General features: G+C 40.3%; 2 protein-coding genes across 4 annotated transcripts in view; both read left to right on the top strand.

Annotated features, from left to right (window-relative positions):
* ppp3cb (protein phosphatase 3, catalytic subunit, beta isozyme) overlaps positions 1-13607 on the top strand; it is a 38330-nt gene extending 24723 nt beyond the window's left edge. For 2 of the 3 annotated variants that reach the window (XM_079352391.1, XM_079352393.1), the window contains exons 6-14: positions 1205-1344; positions 2600-2677; positions 5437-5531; positions 5827-5952; positions 6661-6738; positions 6878-6962; positions 7779-7876; positions 8795-8842; positions 11226-13607. In XM_079352391.1, the coding sequence (XP_079208517.1) occupies positions 1205-1344; positions 2600-2677; positions 5437-5531; positions 5827-5952; positions 6661-6738; positions 6878-6962; positions 7779-7876; positions 8795-8842; positions 11226-11404 (927 nt within the window). In that variant the 3' untranslated portion in view covers positions 11405-13607. The remainder of the gene's footprint in view (positions 1-1204; positions 1345-2599; positions 2678-5436; positions 5532-5826; positions 5953-6660; positions 6739-6877; positions 6963-7778; positions 7877-8794; positions 8843-11225) is intronic. The other variant, XM_079352392.1, reaches the window with a different exon arrangement.
* An 8166-nt stretch (positions 13608-21773) lies between these two features.
* LOC306829737 (DNA damage-inducible transcript 4-like protein) lies at positions 21774-23143 on the top strand. Its single transcript, XM_079352885.1, has 2 exons — positions 21774-22052; positions 22456-23143. Exons 1-2 carry the CDS (start codon positions 21875-21877, stop codon positions 22884-22886), a joined length of 609 nt encoding a protein of 202 aa, XP_079209011.1. The 5' UTR covers positions 21774-21874; the 3' UTR covers positions 22887-23143.
* The last annotated feature ends 219 nt before the right edge of the window (positions 23144-23362 follow it).

Genomic DNA, 23362 nt, shown 5'->3' with positions numbered 1-23362 from the left:
ACACAAAAGGGAAGGAAAAAAAGAGACTAAATAGACACGTGTTAATCAGACACAGTTGAAACTAATGACACAGGTGAGACAATCAGGGCAAGCAGTAGTGAGGAAAACACATGAATGCAGGAATGAACACAAGACCAGAAACACTATGGACACCTAAAAACTAAATCATGAAACACTGAAGACACACAGAACTGAAGAATCTAACTAGGACAAAGGGACACAAGGAAGAAATTAAACAATAAAACAGGAAACACTAAAAAGACTGAACAATCAACACTGGGAAACATTAATTTAAAGAAACAAGCAACACCAGGGAAGACACATCAAGAAAGACAGCTAAGCAACTGATGAATAAGAAACAAAACTCTGGAATATAGTCTAAAATATAACACTCATGACACAGGGTGCATGAAGGGCTGGAAAAGTCAGAGAGCGTTCTCTAAAGCGCTTGACGATTGGACAGTGGGACAGCCCTGAGCCCTCACAGACTTAGTGGGAACGTGCATCAAAGTCAGCGAGACTGGATGTCAAATACTAAAACAGTGTGCTGAGGAAATGAAATCTGAACACTGAAATAAACAACCACACAAAACTAAACCTGAAGCTTATGACATCTCGACAACATATCACAGTTATATTTTTTATGGAAAAAATGTCAAATTAATCCAACTTGTTATAGAACTGAAAAAAATATAAATAAAGAAAACCTTACCCTTCATTTTTAACACCATCATGTTCTGTAAATGAAGAGAATCTAGGATAAGCCAGTGAATGCAGAATACCAGTATGAGAAAATCCTTACTTGGTCCATGTTTACAGTTCACAATAAAACAGAACACAAAGCAACACTCATGAACACACGACATGAGGATACACACACTTCCTCATCTAATGGCACTGTTTCCATGGTGAATCTGCTGGTGTGACATCCTCTCCCTCCTCTGTGGTAAGGGTTGCCATGGAGATGCTCTGATCTGACAGTGTGTGTGTGTTATGTTTTTGTTTTAGTTTCTCTGCTTATTGACAAAGTGTGGGCTAGATATTAGTAAATGAGTTTGTGTACAGTGCACATGATTTTTAAAATGTTGTGTGTCTCAGGTTTTTGGGTTTCTTGATGCCTATACAGTATAAATAATGTGAGACTGTTTTGGTAATCTTATATACTGTTGTGTTTTTGTGTGTCTGTTTTCATTGCCTGTCCTAGTTGGACCGGTTTAAGGAGCCCCCAGCATTTGGGCCCATGTGTGACCTGCTATGGGCTGACCCCCTGGAAGACTTTGGCAATGAGAAGACTCAGGAGTACTTTGGTCACAACACAGTCAGAGGTTGCTCCTATTTCTACAGGTATGGGGGGTGGACTACCATTCACAGGTTTTAAGCTGCTGACTGTGCAAAAACAACTATTACATATGAGTGCTGATATTTTACTTTAGAAGAAAATCAAGTTGCATGTGAGTGAAGAAGGGCTGTTCACTATGTCTTTATTACTCTGCTTATGATGCTCAGAGATATCATCTTGCCTGATATGCACAAAAAACACAATTTGTGTTCAATAATGAGGGAGAATATTTTTTGAAATTGGCAGTTGAAACATATAGAATTGTAAATGGGGCCGATCTAGTTCTGTCAGTGTTGTGTTGTGGGCTTGTGTGATTTGATCTGAGCTCCATTTGTACACCTGGTGTTCCAAAGATTCAGGAATAAATTGAATGTTAGGTGGACTTTGGGCTATTGGACTGGGAGGCTGGGATAGAGGAGTAAGCGGAAAAGATTTTTTATAGATTGATGATTATACTACATTCAGGATCCAGTTACAATCATTGGGATTTGTTCAAGAGCGAGTAGTAAGTTCACACACACACACACACACACACACACACACACACACACACACACACACACACACACACACACACACACACACACACACACACACACACACATTCAGTGTACTAGGAAACACATAAACAAGGCACATTCACAAATAGATACACACAGCTATGTTTCAGCATGAAACGATATCCCACAATCCCCAGGGAGACTGCACAGTTCTGTTGCTATGACGACTGGCTACTCCTGCCAGATATGGAGTGATATTAAGATACAGTGAGAGAAAGAGGATGAGCAACATGGGAGGAGGATGGCAATAGCTATGTGGTGGAAGATGAAAGATGGAAACAGTAAAAATGGAGGAGTTTTAGGACAAGTAGCCAGTGTTTTCAAAGCAGACTTGGCTGAGTTGCTCGCACAGAGGAGATGTTATGGCCCGTTGTCTGTAGAAAACAGAGGGATTTTCTTTGCACAGACACACAGCATCAATGACAGACTGCTGTGTGCTGAGGAGGACATATAGCTCATGTCTGTGTTGTGTTCACTTATGCCCCCTGCTGGTTTGAGTCCGACATTAGAAAAAGAGGGCCACTGATCTTCCACTGCTGGACATCATGTCTGCTTCCTTCGGCTCTTTGGTTGACAGAAGAAGTCTTGATGTAAAGTAGTTTTCTATGAAGTGTTTTTTAATGGTTTATTTTAGTGTTATTTGATCCATTGCCAAGCCTAAGATATACTAATCACTCTTTCAATGGCTTTCCTTTTTCAGTTACCCAGCAGTGTGCGAGTTCCTACAGACCAACAACCTGCTGTCAGTCATAAGAGCGCATGAAGCACAGGATGCTGGGTAAGTTATACTGTTGTGCTCAGTGTTTCTCTCAACTAAAAGAGAGCACCATTTAATGAAACGCTTTAGCTCGACATTTCAACATCTGAGCTCTTATTTGTCTTTGTCTAGGGGAGATAGAGCGTTCGCAGTTGCAGCTCCCACTCTGTGAAACTCCATACCCTTGACTGTGCGCACTGCGAACAGCCTTTCAACTTTTAAAACACAGCTAAAAACACATCTGTTTACCTTGGCTTTTGGCAGTGTATAAGTTTTATGTTTGTTTTTGCTGTTTGGGGTGGGGTGGGGGGGTGGGTGGGGGGGTGGGGGGGGGGGGGGGTAAAGCACTTTGGTTGGCCACTTGCTGTTTTAAATGTGCTATATAAATAAAGCTGACATTGACATTTGTCAGGTAATTGTCACATTAAAGGGGTTACACAGCACAAATCTAGGATTCATCAGTTCTTACTTGAATTTGTTGTTAATCTTTAATTTCAGAACATGTAAAAACATGTCCTTTAAACTTTATGCACAACATATTAAAACTACATTCAGTTAAAAAAAGCCTTAAAAAACAACTTACAACTGTGAATATATAATGCATTGAATAAGCGTGTTAAATAACCATGAAGTTGTCGCCTTTTCATCCTTATTTGACTGAAAATGTTGAATCTTAAATTTAAAAACTTAGTTTACAAAAAAGCCCAATGTGCATGTTAAAATGTAACAGTTTCACTTTCATTAAATCGTCAATCACCCCTCAACCATAAAGCCATGAAATTGAGCATCTTTAGCCAAAACCACATGATTACTTGGAGTCTATTCAAGGGCATACAGGGTACATAAAGGATTCGCAACTTGTACTTGTGTGCACATCACCGCTCTCATCGTGATGCACCAATCAGATTTCCTGAAATCGAGAGCTAGGGGTGGGGAAGAATACTGATTTCAGGGCACGCACCTGTCAAATTAAAACGGTACTGATTCACTAACAATCGCAAGGTGAAGGGAACAAAATTGGCCAGTGCGAACGTGTTATGAATGTGAGGGTAATTTTGAGTCTGCGCTTATTTTATGAGCAGATTAAGAACATATCTACACATTTATTATTTATTGAGGCCCACTGAGAGGACAGGCGGTTTGAAGGTAATTCAGTTTAACTACCTCACCTCCCAGAAACGATTGGCAAGGCAAAGAGCCATACAATAGTAATCTAAAGTTGAGAGTAGGAACAAGCCACAATTGTCTGACTCACAAATCCATTGCTGATATCTGTTTCCACAGTGAAAATACTCTAAATATGATGCAGCAATTAAGGCATTACTATTCCCTCCTGATCCTGTTTGCACAACTTGGTGAAAGCAATCGGAATACTTTGTCCACCATGCTCCTGTGAGTCGTCTGTGTCATGACCCATGTAACTTCGGGCAAGTGCACAAGGGCTGCTATAAATAAATAACTATTTTTGTAGCTCATACTTTTTGTTAAGTTTACAGTGCCCAATTAGAAGGAATTCATAACATTAAAAACTAAACTAAACATAATGAAGTCACAAGAATTGAAAATGTGTTCTCCAACAATGCATTGCACAAGGGAGAGGAATGAAGGATTATACATCTGAGAACAAAAAGTTATAAAAACAGGGCGCTGATAGTGTGGCGTTTAGTGTGCATCCTCCTTTCCTACTTGTCACTCCCCACTCTCTCTCTCTTTCTGATTCTGACTCTATCCACTGTCACATCTCTCCATTAATACATAACAAGCCCAAAAATATCATCTTAAAAAATGTAGATGTAATTAAAGATTTAATGAGAAAAATAACCACCAGAATAGTTTTTTATTGCCAAGTAGATTCACATGTATCCACTCATAATGCACTTTACTCTAAGGCACTTTTTTTATTTGCCACCACATTAAGTGTATATCATTGGTCTCTTCAGTGCATTAGTTGTTGTAATACTCTAAATCAATAAATAGATTTAAACAATAAACGTTCCCAACAATGTCAGTCTCCATGTGCATATATTTTAAAATGGAGGCAATTTCCAGAGAGATCCAGACAGGAAGTCATAATTTAGAAATTAGTATTTTTTTTGTCCTCTGAAATACAAATCAGTTTTGGTCTGTTTATTTAGATCTTCGCATTGATATGGACCATCCAGTCTGTTTGGGCTTTCAGACCCATTGTAGTTGAAACAGAGGAGCCAAAGTGAATGTGATGATACACGGGCTGTGCCTACAGAGAATATCAGAGAGAAAGGCTGTAAGCTGACACCTACATTACATTAGTTTGTTCTTAAACTGCAAAACTCTTTATCACTGATAAGGTATGATGTTTAACAAGACACTGGGCGAGTGAAGGCTGATTTTGTGCTTTGTTCATGACAACACATAACACATGTCCTGTTGCTTTTGTTCATTGAAGTCACATTTTAGGTGGTGAATCTGTATGGTCTGATTGGAACCAGACTTGAGTTTTTGTGTCTGAGTCACTAAGTCCGGGCTTTAAAATCATTAAAACATTTCTGGATTCTTAAATGCAACACAGTAGGCTTTCAGTTTCCAGCTTGGTGGCATCTTTGCATTTCCACTTTATTCTTCCCTCACACATTTGGTCCTTATTTGGATTTTTAAACGCACGACTGCCTTTACTTAATAACAGCTGCTGTCTGGGTTCAAGATCTCTGTTGCACACCTTCATAAGTCATTCGCGATATATGTTTTATGTATTTAATTATTTTTGAGATTTTATTTTTTTATTTTGTCTGTCTTTCCTTTAGGTATCGCATGTATAGGAAGAGTCAGACGACAGGTTTTCCCTCGCTCATCACAATCTTCTCTGCTCCAAACTACCTGGATGTCTACAACAACAAAGGTCTGCAAAAATGCATAAATACACACAAACAAACGCATACATTCACAAATACAGGTTAATAAATGATTTTACATGTGGTTGTCCTGTTTGCTGCTGTTAAATCCAGGAGGCCTTCATAAGTTATTATTTTTCTATCTCAGTGGGAGTATTCCTAGTAAAATAAAGTGAAATAGCATTAATACATAAATTATAAAAAAAAACATATATGGACAGAAAAGTTTAATAATTAATGTGTGTGTGTGTGTGTGTGTGTGTGTGTGTGTGTGTGTGTGTGTGTGTGCGTGTGTGTGTTCAGCCGCGGTGCTTAAGTATGAGAACAATGTGATGAACATCCGCCAGTTTAACTGCTCTCCTCATCCCTACTGGCTGCCTAACTTCATGGATGTCTTCACATGGTCGTTGCCTTTTGTGGGAGAAAAGGGTATGAAATACACTCACCTATATTTGTTTACATTTCCACCCGCAGTGCATTAAAATTAAACATTATTGGGACAGTTTATCTTCAGTTCTTTTCTTTAATTAAAGGAGTTCTCTCACTACTTCAAGATAAAATGCTCTTCATAAACTCAGGTTTTGTGTTAGGCAGCAGAGGACTCATAGAATAATTTAAAGTTTATACACAAGTTCCTTTGCACTTTAATTTGAAGGCACAGGTCTTATTTAAAGTGGAATAGCAACTTCCATTGATGAGGGACAAATGCATTAGTGGTGAACTCTGCTATCTGCTATTATGTCTGTGCTGACTGAATCTGTTGATCTGATACTAAATGCTTAAACTTTGATTTAAACAATCTAATAAAATACTTGCTGTCACAGCCAAGTGTGTTAATGAGGCAAGGGACTGACTGAATATGTGTGTTCACTACATAATTGTTCCATTGTGCATAGCAACCATCTTAACTCCCTGTTTTACCAGGGAATGTATTCAGTAAAGTTTTACCTGGACTTGAGGTGTCTATGTTAAAATCGTTTTAATCTCAATTGGACTTCATGTGATAAAAAGGAGAAAAAGGAACCCAAAACAAATATGTGTGTGTGTGTGTGTGTGTGTGTGTGTGTGTGTGTGTGTGTGTGTGTGTGTGTGTGTGTGTCTGTGTGTGTGTGTGTGTGTGTCTGTTTTCCCATGCAGTGACTGAGATGCTGGTCAACGTCCTCAGTATCTGTTCTGACGATGAACTCACAAACGATGGAGAGGAGATCTACGACGGTAAATAAAAAATAAAAAAAACTCAACACTGATCTGGTTATGGTGTGTCACTTTTTGTGGATATAAACAAAAACTGTTTTTTTTTTTTTAAAGATCATAACAGAAGTATACTCATAGTTTGTGTTTGGCTCGTTTACAGCGAGTGCAGCAGCAGCAAGGAAAGAGGTGATCAAGAACAAGATTCGAGCCATTGGAAAGATGGCTAAAATGTTCTCTGTTTTACGGTGGGTTGAGTTTTGCCTGTACATATAGTTTTTTTGTATGGAGTGGTTTTGTGTTCAAAACCTTGATAAGTTGAGACAGAGACGAGACAAGCCAGGACAGAGTCAATACCAAGACCAGACTGCCAGTCCACCGCTTTCACATGGAGTGTGCTCAGGCAAAGCAGCATATTTGATATGTAATTGTTTCATAGCATTAAGGAGCATGACTGATCTTCATTCTATGCTGTTGTATCTTTGTACAGACCTGGGTGCCAAAGGTTGTGTTGCACCCTCATTTTACATTTCTGCACCTTAAATTGAGTGGACGCAAATAAAGAAAGCTTTTTTGCAACCTATTGTTTTGATTTGTTATTCTTTATAAAATATATTGTCATTAAGAATTGCGACTACTATCAAATTACCTAATGAAATCAACACTAGTTTGTAAAATACCAAATAATCATTTATTTTCTTCTAAGTAACAAATAAGGAGGTGCTGCTGGTTGTTCAGTGGTTGGTGAATGCACCCCACTGAATGCGCCCCACGTGCGGAGGCTATAGTCCTCCAAGCGAGAGTCCCGGGTTTGAGTCTGCCCTGTGGCTCCTTTCCTGCATGTCATTCCCTGCTTGTTCTCTCATTGGTTTCCGACTCTATCCACTGACCTATCTCTGCTGTGAAGGCCCAAAAAGACCCCAAATAAATCTTAAAAAAGTAAAAATGTAGTTTTATCAGGAGTTTAAGAATTCATTATTTAATCAGCAAACATGTACAGGTAGTCAGGGAACGTGTGTATTTATCCCCTGTTCTATCTTTTAATGCACATGTTTTTCCCTTAGGGAGGAGAGTGAGAATGTGTTGACCCTGAAGGGACTGACCCCAACGGGAATGCTGCCAAGCGGAGTGCTGTCTGGGGGTAAACAGACCTTGCAGAGCGGTGAGTGTTTCACTCACACACGCACGCACGCACACACACACACACACACACACACAAATATATATATACTCTTAACCATAATCCTGAACACATATAAACACTGAAATAAACATACACAAGAACATGCAGGTTTTTTCTCTCCTCTACTGCTGTTCTCTTTTCATCCCTCTGCCTCACTGACCACCTTTCCTTAATGGTGCTGAGGATACTAACAGCCTGCTGGTTTTATGTGTGTGTGTGTGTGTGTGAGAGAGAGAGAGAGAGAGAAAGAGATTAAAGGCCATTGTAAGAGAACACACTAAGTCTGAGGTGTTTGTGAGCTAATGCTACTGCTATGCTAGGAGCCCAGTGTACCTGTCACGGCCCCAAAGTGCTGCTCTGAGGGCCATTACATAACTTAAGCCTGAAACATGTCTCTAAGTGTAGCATCCCGTGTTACCACTCATAGGTTATTGTATAAGTTTGAATGGATTGTCTTTTATAAATGATGTAAAATAAGGACATTTTCATAGTGTTCACTTGAGAGGCAGGATGTTGGGGGACAAAGACGAGTTCAACTAGAGCTGGACTTCAGTCACAGTGTTGCAGGTTTACATATTCATCAAAGCCTGTGAGCTACCATTATGACCCTTTTGATACTTTCACTGCAAATTTGTTGCTCATCTGCTTGGAGGCCAAATTCTTGTTTCCTTGTTGGGACCAGCCTCCTTTCTGCTTCTTCAACAGTCAGCACATTTGGCATCCTTAAGCCCAGACTTTTACAAGCAACTGCACACGAGCATGTTTCAGCCTTCACTGCTTTCTTCTTATTTTCCTCCTCTCTTTGTACTTCACTCCTCTTTTGGAGTCTGTCATCTCCTCTTTCTCTTCTTGTCCTTCCTTCTCTCTCTTCTTTACTTCTCTTTGCCCATCCTTCAGCTACCATTGAGGCCATTGAAGCCATCGAGACAGTTAAGGACGATGAAGGTAAAATCACAATCATTTCACTCAGTGTGTGTGTATTTGGCATGGCTGCGCTCTCAGCCACCCATGCTCATAAAGTCATAGATTTTTTTTTTAACCCATGATGCACTGAGCTTTATAACCACATCAGTTCTACCAACAAATCCAAAGACTAATGCACGCTGCAATCACCACATTAAAACATTCACTTAATTCTTTGTTTCTTTCTCTTTTGGAAACAAAAATAAAACACCATCATATTAAAGCCATACATGAACACAGACACACAGACACACAGACACACACACACACACACACACACACAGATAAGAAGAAGAGTGGTGTGGGTTGGAGTGGGCGTAAAGGTTGGCAGGGTCACTCAGACTTCTTAGAGTCTGTAGTGAGTTACAGCCTTTCTCTATTTTTCATAAAGTCTTTGCTGTAGTTCTCAAGAAGATTAACGTGAAATCAATCTGTTCCTCCACAAGCTACATCAGAACAACCTGTGTTGAATAAAAAGTAATTCATGCAGAGTGCTCAGGAAAATTCTACTTGTATCTACAAACGTTGCCTTGAAAATGAGGTCAAAACACCTAACTATGATATCAGACACATGATGGCAGCTGATGGCAGCTCTCTGCTTAGTCTGAGTCATTTAACAACTCTTGAGCCTTTTCCTGACCCGGACATGGTTGTAATGGTTGTAATGTTACATAAGAAGCAGGATTACCTTGCGTCTGGAACATTTTACCCCAATTTCTGTTCCTGAAGTTTAGGATGCTTTTCTAATTTGAAACATTTTTTTGTTTGATATTTTCAAATCATGTCTAATTGACTGACCCAAGCCAGGGCAAGTATTCCAGGTTCTTCTCTGCTTCTGAACAGATTGAAGTCATGTTTTTTTATGTTAAGTTATCATATTCTCTGTACACAGGTTAGTTATTACTCCTTAAGATGTAGTCTTTTTGTGTTTGTTCCTTAAGGGCTTTCTTCAGATTACCTGAACTACAGTCCATAATTTGTTTGAGCAAATAAATTATGTGTATCTTATGTTTTGTTGGTCTGTTAACGCAAAATGTTTTTTACCTGGGTGTGATTCCACTGTGTTGTGTATTGACATATTTGTGAGTAGCTGTATGTGTGTAAAAGTAGTACGACAGTAGCTGTTGTTCAAAAGTGAAAGCTTTCTCTGCAGACAGACCTCCATATCAGTCTCAGGAGCTTCCGTCCATGCAGAGGCTGCATCACAGCTCATCATGTTGCAAAGGTTTTCCTTAGTTTAGTCAATTAATAGTTTCTCTATTGTTTTTATCAGTATTTTTAGCATCATTTAACACTTACATTCAAAGGAACTGGCTGAAACTGCATTTATGACACTGGATATATCCTGTTTTTAATGCATAGCCTAGATTATTTATTTCTGTGAACACATGACTCCAAAGATGTATGCCTATTTCCCAAAATGCTAAACTATTCTTTCGATATTTTCAACCCAAACTCAGATAACCCTTCTCTTATCAGCCCTGGGACAAGTGAAGCAACTTTCATGTTTTCTTTCATTGGAGTATTTAAGACGTGTTGTGCGCGTGTGAATAACTGCATACACTGAGAAAGATAATGTTGTATCAAGTTTATGATCACAAAAAGGACAGAAATCTCACCAAATTTAGTGGTTTCTCAAGTCCTGCTTGGACTTTATTAAGTCATAAAAGCAAACTGTGAAATGGAAAACCTGACTACTGACTTTTGTTCTTATCCTATCGGTTGTAGGTAAAAACAACTTCCAGGAACAGTAGTCACAAACGGACTGTCAATATGTCATTTTTAGAACTTGTAAACGTTTGCTTCTGTGTGGCTGTGCTGTGTTTCATACTCTGTGGCCTATAATAGCTAGTCAACTGTACCTGGTGCCTCAGACTACTGATCTAGGATCAGGGACTATGTCGCATTGACTCACTTTTCTAATGTGAGCCAAAGGCAACAAAATCCTCCTAGCCCAGTATACAGACAACAGGTGAACAGAAGCTGATGTGTATAGGTGCGTTTTGTGCACATACTTGAGAGAATCTTGTAAATACAAACCTAGAACAGCCTTCTTGTAAGGGATGAACAATCAGGGTCAAAAGCATTGAAATATCCTTGCTGGTGTGTCCAAATGGATGCATTCGAACATTAAATTAATCTGTCAAATTGATTTGGTAATGGGTTAACTTCCTCATTTCTTAAATGAGTAAAAAGGTTTACCTATGGTACCCTGATTATTTCCTTCAAGTCTCACAGGGGTCTGTATGCACAAGATTCGACGAAACCTCTTCTGAAATATTAACGATGTGGTCATGTTTGTATGAATGTTTGTGTATGCCTGTGTGTGCACGTGTGTGGGGGATGTGCCTGCCTGTCTCTACAGCCATTAGAGGCTTCTCCCCGCAGCATCGGATCAGCAGCTTTGAAGAGGCCAAAGGTCTGGATCGGATCAACGAAAGGATGCCTCCACGACGTGATGCCGTCAACAGTGTGGGCCTGTCTATGGGTCGCATGAACATGGGAGAGCCAAATGGGACTGACAGCAACAGCAATATACAGTGATGGAAATACACCCCAGATGCCCAGACACATACCTGCAGTTAAAACTCTGATATGGTACCATATTTATAGGTTCCTGTACATAAGCATATATACACAATGAATATGCATCACACGTGAACACACACAAACAGTATTTCACTTACTGAGGCTAAAGACAACATTACACACACACACACACACACACACACACACACACACACAATTAACTATCCTTCTCCCGTTGCCCTCAGCTTTCTGTAAAGGCATGAGCGAACCTGGACTTTCTCACCAAAGGCTGAGTCTCTTCACTGAACTGATAAGCCGTATTTATAGAACCACAACTCCAATGTTCCTGCACAACAACAGGAAGGAAGCAAAAAAAAAAAACACTTCCCATGTTCGTGCTGTTCACCGACTGTGTTGGGAATCACCAGTGGGTTGACTGTCAGCATGACGTGGCTGTTTTGGTGGTGTGCTGTGTCGGACTGGGTAATGTGTTTGCGAGTGGGTGGGGTGGATTTGGTGATAATGATTTGGAATTTAGTATTATGTATGCCTGTTTTTACTGTTTGCATCCCAAAACAGGAAGTAAAACTAAAACTTGTGATTGGTTGATTTTATAGGGTTGTGGATATACCTGCCTGTGCACATGTTTCAAGATGTAAATGTCCATGCAGTTATAATGGAAAATGTGTTTTTGTTTGCAAACACAAGCAGAGCTCCCCATCAGCCGGACAACAGCAAGAAATTTTTGATGTATGCTGTGGCATGGTGGTTTATCTGTTGCCAAGGGAGATGTGAGGATAATCTCAGCTGCTGTCGAATCTGAGCCCTCGCCGCCCCTTCTTCTTAGCAGAAGATACTTGTTTGCTTTTGTAGCACTACACTGTACCCATTCTCCACTTGAAATCAGGTCAAGGATTCCCCTCAAAAACCTCTGGTTCCAGGACGGTTAGCTCTCGGTGAAAAGCTTGAAACTGGGCCGAGATTTGATTCGAAGAGAAGTGTGTCTCCCAGCCTGAGTGTGTACATAGGTAAAATAGAGAGGTTTTATTGCACATCTGATGCATATGGTCACATGATGCAAGATGCAGTATATTAAAAGTAGGATGCTTAATGTATGAGAGGGAGCTTGGGCAAGTTGAAATGTGAAGTCATACTCGATTCAATCTCTTTCTACATCCTTCTTTCTTCCTGTGTGGCTGCCGCTACCGTACAGCAGTGACGGCCTAAAATGAAGGAAATGATATCAGAGAGAAAGTGAGCTCTTCTGGTTAAGGCAGCTGTCATGGCAGCAAGGATGAGGAGGAAGAGAAGGTATTTGTAAAGCATTTATATTAATGCATCAGTGCATGCAGAGTTAAGTTCTTTGATAATAATGTGAAGATTATATTTGTGCTCTGTGTTTTCAGTAAGGACATTTGGTTCTTTTTGGTTTTTCTGGCTTATATGAATCAACTGAGGAAAAATTCATTATTTATTATGTACATAATATTATTTTTTTTTATTCATTTTGTTTCATGTTTTTTTTTCACGTTTCCTTTTTTTGCAACCTTTGTTTCTTCTGATGATGTACAAAAAGACAGTACTCTTCAACTCAGAGAGTCCAGTTCACATTCGCTCCTCTTGCTCTTATTTGTCAATGTACAAAAGTTGTTTTTAAGGATAAATATGAATAATGCTAAACAATAATGAAACTAGCATTGATGAATGACCATACTATATACAGAGGCACAGGCATTCAGGCAGCCGAAAGCATGATTGCATGGTTAGAATTTGCGCTGTTCCAAGCAAAAAGCAGCAGGACACATTTTAACAGAAGAGGTGGTGTGTTGCCGTGACAATTTAAAGGAAAGTGTACTCTCTGATCATAATTCTTGATAATTCCTCTCGTTCTTTTGATGATATTTATGATTCTATGGTTATTATGATTATATTTATTATGGACATTATTCTTAATATTTAAGCTCTCTCTCTCTCTCTCTCTCTCTCTCTCTCTCTCTGCTGGTTGCTCTTCATGTTATTTTGCTCTTTGGTTGATCTTGTTGTGCTTCTTTGGGAGAGGTGAACCCCCCTGGGAGACCAGTGCCATAGACATTGTGCCATGCCACATTGTCTCTCTTTCTCTCTCTCTGTTTGGACTCCCCACTCACTAACACTGTAAGCATGCCCCATGCGACGATCCACTTTTTTACTCTTGAATAAAATATGCATGAACCTTTGGTATGGATATCGATCCTTTATTTCAACTTCGACCTATTGCACTGAAACACAATACATCAACCCCCCTGAAAACAGAAGCACTGCCCCCATCATTCCTGGGAGGCCTTCATCAAAGCTAGTTTACCTGGATCTGTTGTTGAGTTTCCAGATCACAGATAACCAGAATGATTCTGAATAAATATACACACAATGAATCAATATGAATGTCCTTTGTTCACACTAAAAGGAGGAGAGATATAAATGTACATTATGTTCACAGATTTAAACTGATTCTTCCATATTTAATGGCTTGTGACGGGATAACGTTACTCCTCATGAATGTGAGCATGCTGTAGGGATATACACTGCTCTGAATGTGTGGCTGAAAAGAGCCTTGACATGAAAATACATCAGCTTCATAAAAGGTCAAACAAGAATGAAACAATGAGAGCAAAAACGCTGAGCAGTATTTTGATTCATGAACATCCAAACCAGGAAGTCCTCTTTAGCATTCTGTATTTATTTGACCCCTCATAAGGATGTTTTTCAGTATTTATTTTGAAGATATAAAGTCCTGTACTGATTGAATTCAATATGTGAGAGTAATTGATGATTGCTATGCAGGAGGATCAGGATTTAAATTCCACAGTTCCCCCTTTTTAGGTCAGCAATAACTATTGTTATCACAAAGTGATGAAGAATACGTAATAAGTTATCTTTCATTTCAACCTATTTGATTACTCTTTATAAACTTAATCAACCTTGGAAACCTTGAGTACTATGGCCGGAAGTGGTCAAACGTTCGGTAACTGAAACCACAAACATAAATATTCAGAAACGCTCCACATTCAAAAGCAAAAACACAAACACTCTTTAAAACAATGAAACGCACTAAAAAAGGGAAAACAGAACTTAAGAAACAAAATTTAAGTCAAAAACACACATTCAAAAAAACAACAGCAAATGCACTACATATGGCGGGTGGATAGGCTCTTAATCTTTGTAGATGTTTATTTCTATGTTGTTGTGTTTGTGGCCTGTGCACGGATAAGTGAATGCTTATGTGTAAATGTAGGCCGTTATCTGATAGCAATGCACATTCACTGACCAACGTATGCTGAGCCATCCACTTGGACATGTATACATCTGCTTCTACATGCCACATGATATCCATCTGAAGGAAAATCAAGCCTCGAAACAACAGTGAGGACACAAAGTCGAGTTTTTCACCGAGAGCTAACTTTCAAAGTAAATAAACACTGATTACTAAACTCAGAGTCTATGTTACAGACATGATGACACACTAAGATGTTCAACGTAACTGTAACATCATATTGTGAGTTACCTTAAGTGTTAGCTCACTAAACCAGCCTGTGTGTGTCAGGGAGAGGGGTCAACAATGACAAGTAGACAATTTTTTTTTAAATTTGTTCCTCACATGTCAAAAAGCAAAGGAAGGACAAACACACTTGTTAGTCACAGCAGGACAGACGTTCAGCATGCTTACTGTGAAGAAAGCTGCGTGTCAGGTTCAAATAGTGTCAGCAGGTGAGTTCACATCCTGCATTGTAGTTCACATACAGTGTGAGCAGCATGGTCAGAGGAAGAGGTCTACAGAGGACTGAGAGCAGCCTGTGCTTACTGTAGGTGCTACATTGACTACACAAGCTTTGACTCATTGATACCTTCAGAGAACTGACCACTCATCTATCTGTGGTGATTGTGTTTGCAGAAAGTCATAAGGCAGCGTGCTGGGATGGCTGCTGTCATCTGATCAACCAGCAGACCAGATTCCTGTTGTCTACTGCAGTGAGAGAAGTCAAGATGGTCAGGATTGTGTCCTGCTGCAGGAGACAGGGGCTGGATGTGCTCAGTAGTATTGCTTCATGGTGATATCTCCACACAGCCACCCAAGCTCCAACTGAGACCTGCGAGATCATTATCTACTTGATTATCTGATGTTAAAAGTGCAGCCAATTCATGCCCTTTGAGTCATTTGTGTCAAAATAATGACAGTATACATCTCCATCAGTTAGCCTACGATCTATGGGAAGATGAAATAAGCAGGATCCACTTCCTGTCAGAGCTTCATGCTCTGGATTTACACAAGTGCCAACTGGACATTCAGAATGGATTCTGTAACCAGTAACACAATTTTCTGGGGGTCTGTTTAGAGCAACCTCCTCCTTTGCTTGACGCAGCTTCTCGTCACTCTGTGCTTGTGTTGTAGTCTACGTTGTTAGTTTGACCCTGTACCACAAACCTCACACACTGCACATACTCAGCTCACACTGACAAACACATCTCACTCCTGGTGTAAATGGTGGCTACCGTTGGTACATTTTGTGTTAAACTTTTGCACCCTTCAGTTCAACCATCTGTTTCCCTTGTTTCAGGCCTTAAGAGCCAGCTCAGGACCACATGAACAGTTCTCTAACTGCATGGTGGCTTACAGGAAACATGTTTAGAAATAATTTTCTGTCTCTCTAGTTGTTCACTGAAGGACGAGGATCAACAGGCAGCCATACTGCATGATGGCGATGTCTTTGGGTACTGACGATGGTCGCTGTGGACTGAGTCAATCAATCAATCAATGATGATCCACTCTAATAAACACCTCCTTGGCTCTCCAGCATTCAGCTCCATCTTTTCCTAAACATTTCACTGTTCTACAATCCTGTTACAAACAGTATGCACTGACACGTTTTCTCCATCAAGTCAGGTCCAATGTGATTCCATTCTGAAGTGAAGATAGAAACTTGGAAAAATCGACTGACTTCATGGGAATGACTTTCAAGTCATATGGCAGTAAAAATGTTCCCGAACATTTCATTAATTGGGGCACTGATGAGTTCAACAAAGGGATGATTTTGAGAAGCAGAGTGATTCTGTTCTTTCCCCAGGTGTTACCCCAAAATCCATTTCTATGATTGGCTATTTACCTAATAAAGGTGGGACTTGTACTTTCAGTTGTAAATAAATACTTTGCTCTTTTCATAGAAATGCAAACTCATGCACACTGTCTAACATGCAATGGACTTAATGGAACTTACTTCAAATCTTTGCACATCTTTTTTTTTTTTTTCTCGAGCCCCTAAAGAATCTAGCTAAGAAGAGTCATAGTCATGCCCCCCCTGCATAAGTCGATGCCCCAAGTGGGCCACCCCAATTAAAAATAGTCTGGACAAGCCCCTGTGCACTGCTATGAGACAGAAATTAAGTGGTTGTTAATAAATCCTTTTTATTTTCTCAATGCTTATGTCAATGTGCCCTACATCTTCTATGTTTGATGTAGATACTGTATCTAACATTGATCATGTACTACCACCATTTTGGATTGATGCAAAGGAAGCTTGAGTTGAATTAAAGCAGTCTGAGTTTCATTTGAAATCAGAAATAGTTTTAGCTTACATCAAAGATTCTACCAGCATGATTTATTTCTGTAGTTGCTATCGTCTTGAGGCGGCTGTGACGCAGTAATAGTCTCCCAGCTCCTGTAGCAACATGTCCAACGTGTCCTTGGGCAAGACACTTAACCCCAAGTTGCTCTTGCTGCTGCCTCTGGACTGTGAATGAATTGGTTATTGCTGATGGTCACTTTACATAGCAGCCCTGCATCAGTATGTGAATGGGTGTGAATGTGTAAGTGTGACCTGCCATGTGAAAAACCCTTTGGGTGGTCAGAAGACCAGAAAACTATGCTAAAAGTCATGATTTACCATTAAATACTGTCAAACATGGGGATGAGGAATATTCTCAAGTTGCGAAGCTCTCGATTTACTGGTCGATCTTCGTTCCTACCCTCACCTATGGTCATGAGCTTTGGGTCATGACCGAAAGAACGAGATCTCGGATACAAGCGGCCGAAATGGGCTTCCTCCGTAGGGTGGCTGGTGAGGAGCTCGGTCACCAGGGAGGAGCTCAGAGTAGAGTCGTTACTCCTTCACATCGAGAGGAGTCAGTTGACGTGGTTCGGGCATCTGGTCCGGATGCCCCCTGGACGCCTCCCTAGGGAGGTGTTCCGGGCATGTTCCTCTGGGAGGAGGCCTCGGGGTAGACCCAGGACACGTTGGAGAGACTATGTCTCTCGGCTGGCTTGGGAACGCCTCGGGGTCCCACCAGAAGAGCTGGAGGTGTCTGGGGTGAGGGAAGTCTGGGTGTCTCTGCTAGACTGCTGCCCCCACGACCCGGCCCTGGATAAGCGGCTGAAAATGGATGGATGGATGGATGGATGGTGTTACCTCACAATTATAATACAATTAAATGTTGTGATGTGCTGCTGTACTTTAAAATTGACTGATTGGCAGATTAGTTGGCTGTCACTTAACATTTTATATTTTACAGGTAGAATTTGAAATAGTTTTTATTGCTACTACTAAAAATGTACATTTTAATTTTTGTGTTTTTCAATTTTAAAAGAGTATACATCACTTCACCATACTGTTAACCTTCTATAGCACAGTACGATTACCAACTGCTGGGTTGCAGCACCATCTATCTGTAAAACAAGATAATCAAAGGTGCCTGATGCCACAGTTCACAAGTTTTAAAGGGTGAGATGTCCATGTAATTTATCTGTCTCTGAGTTCCTGTTCTGGTAATAAGGGGTGCATGTGTTTGTGTGTTTAATTACTACTCTAAGTATCTGTTGGAGTATAACTCCTCTCCTGACCGTTTACAGGATGTCCCATGAGAGCAGTGCTGGTTTCGGGGAGCCTGCGAGTGCAGACAGCAGGTTTTGCTCTGTGGATATACTGGACAACTTGTGAGCTTAACAAATTCATATCTCTAGAGGAACAGGGGATCAGATGGACCATATATCATATATTTTTTTCTTCTAGATGAGTATGAGGACAATTCTCACTTCCTGCCCAGGGCCATCTTTAAACACCCACAGGAGGAAAAGGAGTTCTGCCTGAGCCACCTCCGCAACAGATCATGAACTTGCAAAAAGGTGCAGATGATGCATCTGTTTGCAAGTTCTACAAGTTCCAAGCTCTGTCTAAAAGCAGTGACAGCCAGTGCTCTGAGCAATTACACACACACACACACACACACACACACACACACACACACACACACACACACACACACACACACACACACACACACACACACACACACACACACACACACACACACACACACACACACACACACACACACACACACACACACACACACACACACACACACACACACACACACACACACACACACACACACACACACACACACATTCTGTGTTACATTTGAGGTTGTGAAACTTCTTACTCAACACTGTGAATATGCATGCGTAGAAAACTTCTCTATTCGTTGGAATTGACCCTCTCTTACAATTCATGTTAACAATCAAATTAAATTGCATATTTCGAAGCTGCCAATCCTTCCACTCTTAAAGATCAGGACATGTTCTCTCAAGTTAGTACATAAAGTGAAGTTAGTCTGGAACAGAGCGAAGGTGGCTGTCACTTCTGAATGGATTTATTATAATGATAATATAATAATCTCTAACAATAAAAGGGTTTCTTTATTATTGAGTTTCAGATTTTTTTAAAGAACAGATGGATAGTTCAAATTCAAAAGTGTGTCAAAATGTTTTACTTAATCCATTTGACCAGAAATGTAAGAGTATAAAACAAATATTTTCTCTTCATAAAAAAGCAGCTCTGTATTGTATTCTTTGTTGAATTATTTATAGGTATGAACAATCTTGATTGATATTGGTCACAAACCCTGAAATGTGTCAACTCAGCAGCAGTTTAATTTGCAGCACCAACTTCAAGAGACTAGAAACACACCAAGATATCACACATCATTTTAAACACTGAACTCAGAATAGCAGAAAGATATGAGATATTCTTGTTCTATTAAAGGACATTTCCTCCTTGATGGGAAGACTTTTGACGACAGCCTTGAATTGTGACGTCACAGAAGGGAAATTTCCCAAGAAGGTGAGTCATGCCAGAGGTTGACATGTAAAACTACAGCCTTCCTCCAGTCTGCTCTTATCCCAGTAAGGCTGACTCAAAATCTAACTGCATTGCCTTTGTGTGTGTGCGTATTTATTTTTACTGTTTAAGCTGATAGATAAGTGGCAGTTTAAAGGAGGTTTTTTGTACTTTTACTTTACGCTCTACCCAAACATTTATTGACTGCACTCCAAATTGTTCTTTTTCTCTGTTTTAAATAAACATATATCAACTAATGCAAAGAATTTTTATTCAGTCGGTTAAAATATCTTTAGTTAATATATTTAACAGGTGCTTCACTTCATGTTAAAAAATCAAAGACACAAGAATGGCACAAGAAGCTAAGCTACTCAGAACTTATGAGAACCATCAGAAGAACTACTTGCTGTTTTAAGATAATACAATCTTAACAAAAATTAAGAGAGGCAGCTAAAGCTAGTCACCCACCCTGGGGATAAATAAAAAGAGTGTCGTGCTAAGTGACACACACTAGGTGTGTGTGAGCCTATATAGCATGTGTCAGACTTAGTTACTCACCTGTGAGTAAAGCAGTGCTTACATCACAATGTCTAGACCTGATGTGCTCTCACAGAAACATCCTTAACAACCTCAGGAAACCTGTGTGAGTATGTTACAGGACATAAGAGTTGAGTTTAATAATTTGACCAGCGTTACTACAACCCAACCTGGGAAACAATCTGTGCCAGTGAACGATTAATGGATTAGAACAGTCCAATAATGGTAGACCAGTAGAATACTACATGGCTATAGTCAGATAGACGTACTGATTAAAGTCTGCACTTAACTACTGAAGGTCAAGGTCTAGTTTCTTCTCATCATTTAACAGGTCAATAAAATGAAAACCTAATAAATATAAGGTCAGCTATTTTAATGTTTAGCAATGCTATAGGAAATAGAAGTATCTCTGCATGGTGGCCCTGTGTCTGGCAGGCCATTTTTATTTTTACAAAGTTAACCACTTCCTGTCCTATGGCTAATAAAAGCCTGTTTTTAATCTAAATAATTTCATTGAATCGTTTGCTCATCAAGAGTTTATCAAAAACAGTTACATTCTTAATTGTAACACAACAATACATCCTTTTTGCTTTTCATGTGTATGGAGCTTTACATTTTAGATATCCACAACTTCCTACCCAAAATAACTGTCAAGACATCTGCAGTTAATTCAATGAAAAACTCCCCTTTGAGACTGGCCTCCACCTACAGGTCTCTTGGATTGCTTTCAAAGTGCTTTCAAAGTGTCTGTATGTGAGTGCAACCTCTTGTCTTGTGTCCTGCTTGTCTGTATACTGCTACTGAATGCCTTGAATTTCCCTCTGGATCAATAAAGTATCTATCTATCTATCTATCTATCTATCTATCTAACTTGGGCAGATAAGGGTATGTGGACGGGTATTTCTGTTGATGCATCAAGTCTCCTCTAAATCAGGTCAGAATGTTCTCTAAAACCCTTTTCACACATATGGAAGTCTTCTGAAAAACTCTGGAGATTATCCGGAGGGACTGTATGTGTGAACACAACAGCCACATTCTCCACTCGGACTTCACCTGGAGTATCTCCTGCCAGACCCCTAGTATTTTTCCTGCAGAAATTAAGAAGGGGCTGATGTGAGAATGTTGCAGCATATTCTCCGGAGTATTAAACTCCAGCCAATAGGAACGGAGTAACATTTATTCCCAAGGAACTCCGCCATCTGATCATCAATATCTCGTAGGCCTAATATTTTCTATGTAAGAAATTAGTTGCAGATATCTTGCATGTTCATTCTGTTGGCCTGAAAGAAGAATGACAGTAGATATCTAAAATTGAAAGCCCAATAGGCCTACACATGGATGGTAAAAGGGACTTTATTTTTCCTCAGAAGCAGGTTGTGGACGGCCTCTGAAAAACACAATTGAGGATCGGAATAATGTCAGTATGGTTCTCCCATGCTCATTTAGAAAATAAAGAAAGAAATTACAATGCCAATATCTGCAATACATATTCTATCCAGTTTATTTCTTTTAAATGTTAACATCTTTTGTTAGTCATAGGAGTCAGCTCTGTTTCCCTTTAACCCTCTGTGCAATGTCCGGACATGTTGCACCAGCAAAGACAATACGTCAGGAACCTTCTCGATTGAACCGGTTAGCCCCGCCCACACGTAAGATCGCTCAGCTGACGCAACGAGCAGCTGCCGCAGTATAAAACTCTGCGCTCCTCTTTCATCGGCTCAGCCTGACTAACTTAATACATGGAGAAACTACACACTACACGCTTGGAGGAGATACCGGAGCTTCGAAAACAAGAATCAGGATGGTGTATACGACTGCTCTTCTTTTCGGACACGGAGTGCCCGTCATGTCAGAGAACGAAAGTGTCATGGAGATGATCGGAAAATACTTCTCACAGTTCACATCACCGGGCCGAGAGACGAGCTCGGTTCGGCGGGGCAGCGTCGAAAGCTGCGATGAGACGGATTACAACTCGCCTTGTAAGTACTGAGTTATGCCTGTTTTGAAATGATACAGTAAAAGCCAGGGGAGACCTGGTCGATACGCAGTCGAAGGGTCTGATATATCAAAGGGACTTTTCTGATGCAACTGATCCTGGTCTTGAATCAGCTGATTAGATGAGCTGTCAACACTGTTTCTCCTCCCAGCCGCCAGAAGAAAGCCAAGCCTTCAATTATTTTATTTATAAATCAGTTACGTATTTTATTCAGTATTGCCAAACATGTAGGCCGAGACTATCACATGGTAATATAGCTACATTGGGGGGGGTGGTGCATACGACATACTTAAACTAAATAGGTTTATGTATTATCAGTACTGGCAGGGACTACGTTTCCATCAGTGTATAGTGATGCAGATTGTTTTTTTTCCATTAATTTGCAGACTTGGAGGCTGGATTGGACTATGAAGAGAAGCAGGATATTACCCAGCAGATTGAGCGCTGTTTGACAGAAGCCAAAGCATCCACCCTCCACTGCCAGGTGCTCCTACTGCCTCATCACATGACCACCAGGGTGGGCCAGGATGTGGTGCGATCCTCAGCCGATGAGCCCTGTGGGCTCCGGGGCGCCTCCATCAAGGTCTATGTGCAGGGCAAAGATGTCCTTAAGTCTGTAGGGAGCATCTCCCCTGACCCAAGTGTGACCCCGACGTTTGAGCTCTCTGTGATCTTCAAGGCAGATGAGAGAGACGACTGGCCGTCACTCAAGAGCATTTTTGATACCAACAAGGTGTTGAAGCTGAGACCAGAGTACAGGCTGGTGAAGAGGAAGCTCTACTCTTCTGCCAGCCCTGTAATTCATGATTTCAGCTAGGGTTCAGAAAACCTTCACTTTGATTCTTTGTTTTAGCGCTACAAAGAAGCGTTGTTCTATTATGAATGTATTGACTCATGGAAATGCATCTAATTTTTTAGTTGCCAACATGACCACTGTATTTTGTACGTCAGTTAAAAGTCAACAGTTCAAAGTGTGCAATGTAGACGGTAGCTTCCAGGAACGAGCAGGTCTCTCTCCTGTAGTGTCATATTTATATTTATAAAATTGTTAAATAAATGTCTTCTACTTTCCTACACTTGTGTTGTGCTTTATGTGTTAGTGTACTTGATGAATTTCCCTCGGGATCAATAAAGTATCTATCTATCTCTATCTGAACATCGTCTGTTCAAAGTATGGTGCGGGGTAAATGAATCATTGACATCCAGCTGGGTTTGGAGAGTGTTAATGCGTAAGGTAAATGATGACAGCAAGTGTAGTGGGCCAGATCCTTCAAAGACCGCTGATAACATCTG

The sequence above is a fragment of the Symphodus melops genome (genome assembly GCF_947650265.1).
Source record: "Symphodus melops genome assembly, chromosome: 9".
Taxonomy (NCBI): Eukaryota; Metazoa; Chordata; class Actinopteri; order Labriformes; family Labridae; genus Symphodus; species Symphodus melops.
This window is presented reverse-complemented; position numbering and strand designations above follow the sequence as displayed.

Excerpts from the sequence above, each read along its gene's own strand:
- LOC306829737 (XM_079352885.1), top strand. The coding sequence starts at position 21,875 with ATGGTGTATACGACTGCTCTTCTTTTCGGACACGGAGTGCCCGTCATG. Across the intron at positions 22,053-22,455 it reads GACGGATTACAACTCGCCTT|ACTTGGAGGCTGGATTGGAC; the intron begins GTAAGTACTGAG and ends ATTAATTTGCAG.